At 32.9% G+C, this 11902-nt stretch overlaps 1 protein-coding gene across 1 annotated transcript; it reads right to left on the bottom strand.

Moving 5' to 3' along the window:
• Positions 1–114: 114 nt before the first annotated feature.
• LOC120173017 (ethylene-responsive transcription factor 5-like) lies at positions 115–1199 on the bottom strand. Its single transcript, XM_039180316.1, has one exon. The coding sequence runs from the start codon at positions 1124–1126 to the stop codon at positions 179–181; it is 948 nt and encodes a 315-aa protein (XP_039036247.1). The 5' UTR covers positions 1127–1199; the 3' UTR covers positions 115–178.
• Between the last annotated feature and the right edge of the window lie 10703 nt (positions 1200–11902).

Raw genomic sequence — 11902 nt, 5'->3', positions numbered from 1 at the left:
AAAGATCAACAACAATTTCGAGTAAATATAAAACAATATCTGTTTAAATATAACTGTTAATCATTTAACATTAAATGCTTATATCTCTAAAATTTATAATGCTTAAATCCAAAATCTAAAAGATTAACAGTAATTTATTTCCTATCAAAGTAGTTTTTCTCGTGTTTATCATCATTATTTAGATTACCATAAGTTGGGGAAAGCCCAAAGGCGGGTGTGGGGATAACGGCGACAACAGAGGCATGTTAAAAATCCCCTTCGCGTCATTATCCAACTCCAAAAATGACGCCCAATTTGACGGCGTCAAAGGAGTATCACCGTTATCTCTTGCTTTCGTCACGTCGTCGTCGTTTTCTTTCTTCACGGCCTTTACTTGACTTTCTTCCCCAGTTCCGTCGTCGTCTGCGCTCCGTTTCTTCTCGCCGTCGACAACGGTTACATTCAACCTCCCAGCTTCGAGTGGGAAGTTAAGAATCGCTTTCGATCCGCGCAGCTTAAAAGCAGCTCGGTCGTAAGCCTTGGCAGCTTCTATGGCGGTATCAAAGGTTCCCAGCCAGACCCGAGCACCTTTTCGGGTCGGATCTCGGATCTCAGCTGCAAACTTCCCCCACGGCCTTTGTCGGACGCCTCTGTAACGCTTGCTTTTTTCTTCGGAATTTGAATTCCCCGGCTCCGCGATGGTTAAATCCGGTTTACCGAAATGAATCCACTGCACTTTATGGGGCAACGAGATTTTCAGAGACGGTTTTCGATTCTGAGAATTGGAACTCGAATTCGAAGAAGCTTGAGGTTTCACGGCGGAGATTTTAGCTATTTGAGGTTTAACTTCCAATCCAAAGGCATTGGCATCGGAAGAGATGGGCTTAGGCGTTGTGAGATCGACCGATTGATTTCTCGATTCAAATTCGAAGCCTGGGAATTCGGGAACGGAATTAAAATTGGATACCGTTACACAGGAACCGGAGCTGGAAGTTTGAGAGCACAAAGACAGCGATTGAGAGGTGGAAACCTCGGGTTTTGATGCATTTTTCCATTGATTTTCAGGCGAAAAGCTCTCCAGTTCCGCCGGAGAAAATTCATCGAGTAAATATCGTTCGATGTATTGAAGCGCACTGCTAGTTTCCATAACTAATAACTGAAAAGAAGATAAAAGTTTCAAATTTCAGAGAAGGAAACAAAGAAGATTGTGCTTTGAATTGAAGCCGATTATTTTGGATGAGAGTGGAAAGCGGAAGTGAAAGGGTATTTATAAGATTGGATTTGATGACTTTTCAACGGAGATTCGACGATGGTGCCACGAAGCAACCTCCCTGCAAAATGACAAGTTAGCATACATTTATATGGGTCGGGTCATTCTAACATATTCCATCTTATTAAAAATTTTATTTTAAATTAGAAGATTGGTAGTATTTCAAAATTAGTATTCATATTTTATTACATATGGTCTTTGAATTATTTTATTTAAATATTATATTATTTCTCTTTAATTTAATCATTTAAATTCAGAGATTGTAGAGTTTTATGTTTGTTATTTTTTGGGGTAAACTATACCAGACGTCACCCAACTATAGTCCCTTTTCATTTTGACCACCATTTTTTAATTCTTCTCAATTAGACCATCCAACTATTTAAATGCATCAATCAGTCCACTACGGTTAACATTTAATGAAAATGCTGATGTGACAATTAGTCAAAATTGATATAATTACACATTTGGTCATTGTTACTTATATTTTCTCTCAATTTGATCATAATTTTAATAAATTCAAATAAATTTATTTTTCACAAATCAGATAGAAAGAAAATTTAAGATATTAAATTGGAGGAGTGTGAGATTCGGACCTGGATAACATGAAAGCTAAAGCTCTCTCTCAACCACTAGGCCAAGTAGGGATGGTAAAAAAACCCGAACCCGACGGGGAAAACCGAAAATCGAATTTAACGGGTCGGGTTCGGGGATCATAAATAGGGATGGGGACGGGGACGGGGAAAACTCGTTTATGTTAAACGGGGATGAGGACGGGTTTGGTAATCCCCGCCCCGATTACCCGGCCTGATACCAGACCCGATAAATATTAAAAATAATTATTTTTTTAAATATAATATTAATAACATATTTTAAATTAACCCTTAAATATTTTTTATTATTTTTTTCGCCCCATACTGCCCCACTTTAAAACATCGTCCCCGCTTCAATTTCTAGAATTTACCTCAATTTTCGCTGTCTCATAATATTTTTTTTTCTTTTAATCGTAAAAATAGTGCTTACACTTCTTGTTTGCAATCACGTGTGAACCTTTAATGTCTTTTAATAGACAAACATTGTCTAGTTAAATGTTAAAAGTCTGGTTGGTTTGGTGGTATTGTGCCACTTCCAACGAACGTGTACTTGATGCAGGGTCCTCGTCCAGTACACCATTACACACCTGAAGCCCACCACTAGCATTGGCAAGCTGGAAATTATGTCCAGCAGAATTTAAAATCAATGCAACTTGCATATTGTCTTCGTCTCTTCGACAACAACCCTCATTTTCACATCGCATTCCAATAACCTCATACAAGCTGTCTCCATTACACAAGCTTTAACGTTCCTCTGACAAAGCGAAGCATGTGAATTAGCCATATTAAAATCAGCCTCGGGACCTATATCAACATCACGTTCTTCCCTAGAAAATGGAACAACAGCTGCTCTATTTATTCGGTTAAATTAATATTTTTGAAAAAAAATTTTGGTTCGATTAACGGTTAAAGAAAAAAAATTCGGTTAATTCGGTTAATGGTAGTTCGGTCGGTTCGGCCATCGAATTAACCGAATGAACAACCCTACCGATACCCATTTAAATAAACGTTTATGCTAAACGGGGATACCCGTTTCCCCGCAATTTTCCCCGATTACCCAATGGGGATCTCCGTTTAAATCCCTGCAGATTATTAAACGGGGATGAGTACCGGTTTTTTAAACAGGGACGGGGAGACCAATACCCGGCCCGAACCCGACCCGTTGCCATCCCTAAGGCCAAGCAAACTTTTATCTTTAAAGTAGACTACATATGGTATATATCTTGTATAATAGTATAAAATTAAATTCTTAGTATTTTATATTGCATCTTAACTTAAATTCACATATTATATTAAATTAAGTTAACAACTTAACATTAAAAATATATATTTTTATTTTTATCGTAATTTTAAAATATTATAAGAATAAAATATATATTTATCTTAAATTTTAAAATATTTTATTTTTATCTTAATTTTGATTTAACTTAAATAAAATATATTTTTGTATCTTAATTTTGATTTAAATTAAATAAAATATATTTTATTTTTATCTTAATTTTAATTTAACTTAAAAATATAATTTATTCTTACTTTAACTTAAATATTTATTTTTAATCTTATAATATTTTAAAATTAAGATAAAAAATATATTTTAAATTAAAATATATTTAAATTTAAGATAAAAAATAGATTTTATTCTTATAATATTTTAAAATAAAAATCAAAGTCAAAAAAATTAAAATCAAAATATTTTAAAATTTAAGATAAAATAAAATATAATGATTCTTATAATAATTTAAAAATTAAGATAAAAATAAAATATTTTTTTTACAGAAAACCGCTAGTTTTATTAAAAATGTAAAATATCCAAAATTACCAAATATAACATAAACGTAAACAAAAATTAAGATAAAAATAAAATGAAGATTTACAAGTATAACATAAAAGTAAACAAAATTATAATTAGGATATTTTCCTATAACCATTTGGCACAAAAATTAGCCACCTAGATCACACAATGACCAAATAAGGAAAATGTTAAAAAACCTAACCAAAAAGCTCGAACAAAATAAATATACGAACAAATTTGACTGCATCGGCAAACGAACCACAGAAGGGGATGAAGCTACTGAAGGTCACTGACAAATCGTAAATCAGAGTCAAGAGATGTAAAAAAAACTATCCACGAAAGCAAAACGCGTATCCAAATCAATTGGAGGGTCCAAAGTAGGGAATATCATCATGATAACAAATATGTGTCATCTTAATAAGTCGTGGAGATATCAAATCCAACCATGAGAAAAAAAATATAAACAAAAATAACGACAAAAAACCATAAGCTACCAAAAGGCAGAGAAAAACGTGCCACAAAGGCATATATAGGCATGCCATAAAGTCAAATAAACATGTTGCAAAGATATAATTATTCTTATTAAAAACTAGAAAAAAGAAAAAAGAAAACCGATGGGCAGCAATCAGGATCAAAATCGGTGCCACCACCGATTAAACAAATTTAAAGAAGAAAAAAAGTTGAATTGATCAATAAAATTGACAAAAGTTGTAAAAAACAAAGAAAAAAAAAGAAGAGGAAGAAAACTGTTAGGGTTTTAATATAGTTTAATGAGAGTTTGTATAAAATATATAATTTTAATGTTAAGACATTAATTTAATTTAATATAATATATAAATTTAAGTTAAGATGTAGCATAAAATACTAAGAATTTAAGATTAGATTAATATACAAGATATATATCATATGTAGTCTACTTTAGACATAAAAGTTTGCTTGGCCCACTGGTTTAGAGAGAGCATTAGCTCCCATGTTTCCCAGTTTTGAATGCCACACTCCCCTAATTTAATGCCTTAAATTTTCTTTCCAACATAGGGTGACACATCACCCTCTGGTTGGTGGAAAATAAATCTATTAAATTAAAATAAATTAAATCCTCAAATCAGATGACGATATATGTCATGATATTTGGTATTAGTGTCATGTGGCATGATGTGATTCAAATATTAAATTTATTTTAATTTATTAAAATTAGGACTAAATTGAGATAATATATAAGTAATAGTGACCAAATATATAATTATATCAATTTTACTAACTGCCATGTCAACACTTCTGTTAAATGTTAACGGTAGGTGGCTTGATTGAATGTATTTAAATAGTTGGGTGGTATGATTGAGAAGAATTCATAAATGGTGGTCAAAACGAAAAATGACTATAGTTGGGTGGTGTCTGATATAGTTTACCCTATTTTTTTAACCTATTTTTTTAATTTAATCATTATCAATTCTATCATTGATGATTAAATTTATTCACTTTTTAGTTCTAAAAATAAAAATTATTAACTTATATTTTATATTAAAAATCCATATGTATATATCACTATATAAAATGAAATAAAAAGTTAGTTTAAGGGTCACATTTGCCCCTGTAATAGATTAAATTATCATTTTCGTCTCTATCGTATTTTCGTATCAATTTGGCCCTCAAAATTATTTAATTGCATCATTCCACTCCTTTCTCTTAACTTAAAACCCTAAATTATAAATCACAAGTTAGTGCTTAGGGTTTAATGTTTATGAATTAGAGGTAATCTTGTTAGGGTTTATAATTTAAGCTTTTAAGTTAGAGGTGGGGTACAGAATGATGCAATTGAGTAACTTTGAGGACTAAATTGATGCATAAATACGATAGAGACGAAAGTGATAAATTGGATCTATTACAAAGGCAAAAGTTACCCTTTTGCCTAAAAAATTTCATCCAATCTCTATACTTCTTCTTATTGTTTTCTTATTTAATCATTATATTTTATTTCTTTCACAAAATCATCTGTTATACATACTATTTTAAACCGTCCCAACTTATTTGTTTTCTCGTAAGATGTAATAATCAGCTGTGTTTAAAAAATTTGGACAAGGCTTTGTTCATTTTTGAATGAAACTTATTTATTTAATTTAAACTAGTCTCGTAAGTAATAATTATTTTATACAATCAGAAAGATAAGACAAAAATTAGAGGTTTAAACAAGTATATTAACCTATGAACAAATTTATTTAATTTAGTTTAATAAATCCTGTTTGCCAGGTTCATTGAAGGGAGAAGAATGGGCGGCGGCTAGCGGTTAAGGTGAGTTCAAGTTGCAAGGATTAATGTTTTGGCTTCAGTGGTGGAATCTGGAACCACATGACGGCGAAAGGGGATACGGCCCACTCTAATTTTTATAGTTTAATTGTATTTTAAGCCTTTTTTTATGAAGAAGAGGCAAGAGCCTAGAAATTACACGAGTTTAACGTAAGGAGGGCCTAAGATGTCCCACTCAACCAGCTTCGAGATAAGACCAAGGGGTTCTGGGAGATATTGCACCATATAGTCTTGAGTCGAGGGGAGCTTAGCCAATCCGTCCGTCACCATGTTTCCTTTTGGAGGTATCCAAACTACTTCCATTATCTAGTTTCGACTTCTGAGTGCTGCAATGGCGCGAACAAGGGAGAACATATTGGAGCTTGTATTAGGGTCATTGAGCATGCGAACCGCTTGGAGATTATCGCATTGGACCTGCAATGGATGATAACCATTATCCCAAGCAGGTTTCAAACCTGTTAAAATACTCCAGAATCCAGCTTGAATGAAAGATGAGATGCCGATAGCTTTGTACTATCCTAAAATCCAGTCGCCGCAACAAGAACGAAAACCACCTCCGATCGAACTGAGACCATCGACAGGATTGACAGCAGCATCAAAATTTAAGCAAAACCAGCCGGCTGGGGGAGGGTGCCAGAGAATTTCCTCAGGCTGGCGAACACCAGTCGGATCAGAGGAGCCATGCGTTTTGAAGAAACGCGTGGCCCACGAGATGCTTAGATTCAAAACTTCCTCCATTGAAAAAGAAGAATCCGAAAAGATGAAACAATTGCAACGTTTTTATGTCTGCCAAATAACTGTAGAGAAGAGGACACCCCAACGACAATCAATTCCTGGAACAAGATCAGGACAATCAAGATTGATACGGATCCAGTCATGCAAAAAACAGCTGAAGAAAGAGCTAGCGATGGAAGCTGGGACGATTCGACTCCAAATGCGCTTGACTGCTTGACAATCGCGGAGAACATTGAGGGATAATTCTGCATGTAAGTGGCACAAGGGGAAGGTTGAGTCGGATGTGAAACCACGACAACATCATTCTTGATTGGAAAGGATCTGCTCATGAAGAACAAGCCAGATAAACGCTCGGATTTGTTGCGGAACTTTGAGGGACCAAATAGCTTCCCAATCCAGGCTTCGAGGGTTCCAAGAGGTGGAGGACATTCTTGAATAAGCATCGCTGACACTAAAGAGATGCAAGGGCACTCGGTTCCACACACACCGGTCCTCACCGTGAGCTACCGACGGATGGGGTACACCAAGGTTATGTGGGAGGATGTCTGTCGGCAAAGCAGCCAAGAGTTTATTTATATTCCATGCACCATTGGAATCGAGCATGTCGGTGAAATCATAATCAATATTGGATCCATGTAAAGGAGGAGTATAATCACGAAGAGGCCTCAGGGAAGGAACCCAATTGTCCTCCCAAAAGCGAATGGTTTGTCCGTTTCCAGGGAGCCAGCTTAGATGCTCTCGAAATTAGGAACACGTCCGGAAAAGGGCCCTCCATAAAGGGGTACAGGAGGGGTTATCAATCGAGAAAGGGCAAAACTTCCGCATATAATACTTTTGTCGAAGTCTCGTGGCCAGAAAAGAGTGGGGCTGGGAGATAAAAGAGTAACCAAGCTTCCATAGGAATGTCCTGTTATGATCAAAGGAGCGGTGAATGCCCAATCCACCCCGATCAATAGGTTGCGAAACAACGAACCAGTTAAGGAGAGGGAGTTTTCGCCCTTGATTGGACGAGCCCCAAATTAATTGGCAGATTATTTTATCAATCTCATTGCAAACACCAACAGGGAGACGGTTAGTTTGCATGAAATAGATCGTGATTGCCGCCAGGATGGATTTATCAAGAGTTATTCGTCCCGCAGATGAGAGAGTGGTGGCAGCCTAGCCCTCATTTTGTCCAATATAGTCATAATCCGACACACGAACACGCCTGTGGTGCACAGACCCCTTCAGCAATGTTATAGGTTCGAATCTTGACGATTACGAATAGAGCAAACTGGGTTGAAATGATCGCCCTTTCTTCTACAGTATTTGATCTGGACTAGTCGATCAATAGATCGAATACCGGTAGCTATACCAAATTTTTTGTCTCTTTGGATATTATTTGTGTTCATATTAATTATTATATTTAATGTTCATGTTTATTATTTTCTTTAATGTTCTTGTTAATATGTATTTTCAACGTGTATACCACATTTTTTACCAAGAAATATTTTTATTTTACCTAGTTTTTTCATATTTGACCATTTCCAATTATCAAATAAACGTAACAATTTTTAACAGATTTCGCAAAAAGAAAACTATAGAGAGAATTAGAATAAAAATCGTGACTAAAGAAATCTATAAGATGTCTAGAGATTTATTAGATTTTTATAACGAAAAAATAAAATATAATCGAACTAAAGAAATGCTCACCTCATATATGCATGGCTCATGAATTAGTGTTACCTTTTGACCCCTACATGATAGTGAAATAAAAGAAGCTTTTTATTGGGACAAAAGCAAGAGTGGAATGAGAAGATAAAACAAAACTTACATAATGTGTAATAAAAGAAAAGACAGTTACTTGCTCATCTTTTGCAGACATGATTAGTGCCAACACACACACACTTCAAAATATTAACATTTTGAATGGTTTTGTGAATATGGAAAAATTACGAATCTCTTACGTATGGTGGGTGTTATGTTTAGTAACGAATGTTATTGAAAGAACGAAAGTCCAATGAGGACTCAAGTGAAAGGAGGCCGATGGCTACCAAAAAATAAGAGAAACTTAAGATTACTTAGGGTAATCAATTGGTAAGAGCGAAAGGCTCTTAACCTTGTGGTCGTGAGATCGAGTCTCACGGTGGGCAATTCATAATTTTGACTGCCGGAGGTCTCCCACGGAAACTGCTCTCAACCTGGCATTGGGGGCAGCCTACTATCCTACCTCCCCCATACCCCATTACATATGGGAATAGGGTCAGCTATTTTTTAAGATTATTTAGGGTAGATAATTACTTTAACGTCTCGCGACAATATTTTTAAACGGCAATAATCATAACAAAAATGAATTAAACGTTTAATGATTGTATTACAAATTTTAAAAGTTTAGTAATTAAAATACTAACACCATTTATTTTGTTTACTAACCTATACCCCGTGGGTTTTAATAACATTATTCTTAAATTTATTTATCCAAAAAAGATCTAAAATTTGCTCAGTCTTTTTCATGACACTTAAACTGGTGGAATGCATGCCTTTTATCATTTAAATGTAATAAAAATGTTCCAAAATTAGCTCAGCCTTTTTCATGACTCTGATCGAATGCATGCCTTCTGTCATTCAAATGTAATTTATATTGTTCACATCCCAATTGTATAAGATAAACAACTGCATGCATGCAGTGTGCAACATCTTCTCTATAGTGCCGAGAAAAAAACTAGTGAAAATATAATATCAAATCGTATTATTCGAATTAAATTGCAATAAATCAATTATTTAATCATTAACAACTGTTATTTAAGATAATCAAATATTGATGTGGCATGTTATGATCTTCTTCTTCTTTTTATTGTCCTTTCAGTTCTCAAGATTTTGTTTTGACTAATCTAAACCAACCCGAATCGCACACTTGATTTTAGTAGACGAGTCCGCCAACAGAGATTAATTTTACATACAAAAGTACACGTTATGATCTTATCCTTTCTATGATTTATTGGTAAAGTTGTAAGCTCATTTATTTTTCTTTTAATGATTACAATGTAATATCTATTCAAAATATTCTTTATCCATTGATAACATACAAATATCATGGATAATGGGTATTTTTTAATTTTTCTTTTCGAAACCTGTTCTTGGATTGGTCATTAATATAAGCTTGTTATAATATTCTTTTCATTAGCAGTAAGCCCAATTCATCGTCTCCCTGCAGATTAGTATGAGCATTGGAAACACTTGTTTGGGCCTGCACACATTAGTCTTCTGTGTTATACGCAAATAACCATGTCTTGTTCAGGTATTTTGGTTTCAAGAATTAAAATCCTGCCCAGTTATCAACAACGTTCAGGTCATAAATTCAAGTTTTTGGTTAAACCATCGGTATTTAATCAACTATTTCGGATCAAATTTTGCAGAAATTAATCATGAGAGTAATCCTCTCAACTCAATTCACTTTGTTCATAAACGTCAGGGTTTGATCTATCTACCTTTCTTAAGGGATCTAATGTATCGTTCCACTAGACCAACGGGTTGATGGTAATTCATAAATTCAAGTTAATTTTGAATCAGGTCAATTTAAAAATGTTTAGAACTTCTAGATTATTTTAGTTCGAGTCTATTATAGAGATGATATTCGACACTCTAAATTTTGTTAAAAACATATATTTTTTTATAAAATTAATGTAAAAATATTTAAAAAAATTGATATCATTCTAAAATAATATTAATATCACCTTAAAATAATTACCATCCTAAAAAAATAACACACATCATTCAATAAAATAATTCTTTTATATATTTTTAAAAATTCTGATAATAAAATCAATCTTTTTTAATTTTATCCGTGCACCCAAGAAAAAAGTTATGATAATATTTTTTATTAAATAAAATAATCGAATGTTATGATAATATTTTCTTATTAAATATAATAATTAATTGTTATTTATATGTATATATTATCAAAAGAAACAAAACACTACTCTATACTATAATAATTTTAAGAATATATTAAAGATGTTGGTTGACAAAATTCTTTAACTACTCCAACTCTTATGGTTTAATTCTATTTTAAGCCATTGAAAGTTTAGAAAACCATTAAAATTAAGCCTTGACTTTTTTTCTAAATTTTTTTATTTAACTGTTTTTTAAGTATCAATTTTAAAGTTAAACAAAATTAAATCTTGCCCTCTAATTTTTATAGTTTAATTACTTTTTAGGACATGCCAATTTTGAAATTAGTGAAATAAACCCAAATCCTCTACTTTTGTGATTTAATTTCCTCTTAGAACCTAGTTTCAAATATAAGAAACTTAGTTCCTCCTATAACATTATCCTAGTTTAGGGTTTAATAAAAATGATTTTTTCTTATAAAAATTGATTAATTAAAATTTTTGAAAAATAAGGAGTTAATGATTTTCTTCTTCTTTTGGTACAAAGGCCAGAAACGACGGCGTTTCGTTTTACATTCTTTGGGTTCCTTTCTCTCTTATAAGATTCAATCAGCTGAAGAATTTCGGCAAATGGATTTTAATTAGGGATGGGTATGGGTCGGGTTTTTGGTCCACCCTATCCGACCCGAGGACAAGAGAGCCTCCAACAGAGATCCGACCCGACCAAAATAAGAGTTCACCCGACCCAAACTGACCCGATATATAACCTAGAAACCGACCCGAGATAATAATAAAAATATTATTTTTATTCAATAAAACAATGACTTGATTGAAAAAATTTATATATAGAAGAGTATTATTGTAATTATTCCTAAATATATAATATACACTTATATTATTTTCGGGTCGGGTCGGGTATTTTTTCAATAAAACAATTTTTTTTAAAAAAATCCGACCCAATCGAATCGGGTTGGGTCGAAACCGTTCGGGTCTCATGCCCATCCCTAATCTTAATCTTTGAAAAGGGATATGCAACTTTGAATTTTTTAAATATATATAATTGAATCTTGAAGACAATAATTAATATATGTATTTTAAGGCCAAATCATTAGATTGGGATTCAGCAAATGCTTGATAATTAAAAAATAATTAAGGGGAAAATTATTTTTCTTATTTTTATTCAAAATGTTAGTATAATATTACTATAATGAGTTTATATTTCAGATATTATGGTATATAAATTTATATATTTCATTTATAAAAAATAATATATATTTTTAATGTTATAATGTTATGTAAACTTTGTTATTTTATAATTTATAAAATTTTAACATTTGGTTTAATAAATTGCATACTATCCTTACCC

The sequence above is a fragment of the Hibiscus syriacus genome, unplaced genomic scaffold, assembly GCF_006381635.1.
Source record: "Hibiscus syriacus cultivar Baekdansim isolate YM2019G1 unplaced genomic scaffold, ASM638163v2 tig00111941_pilon, whole genome shotgun sequence".
In the NCBI taxonomy this organism is placed as follows: Eukaryota; Viridiplantae; Streptophyta; class Magnoliopsida; order Malvales; family Malvaceae; genus Hibiscus; species Hibiscus syriacus.
The sequence above is the reverse complement of the archived record's forward strand: the minus strand, read 5'-3'. Positions and strand labels throughout refer to the sequence as shown.

What these genes read in the sequence shown, in the direction of transcription:
- LOC120173017 (XM_039180316.1), bottom strand. Translation starts at nt 1,126, where the DNA reads ATGGAAACTAGCAGTGCGCTTCAATACATCGAACGATATTTACTCGAT.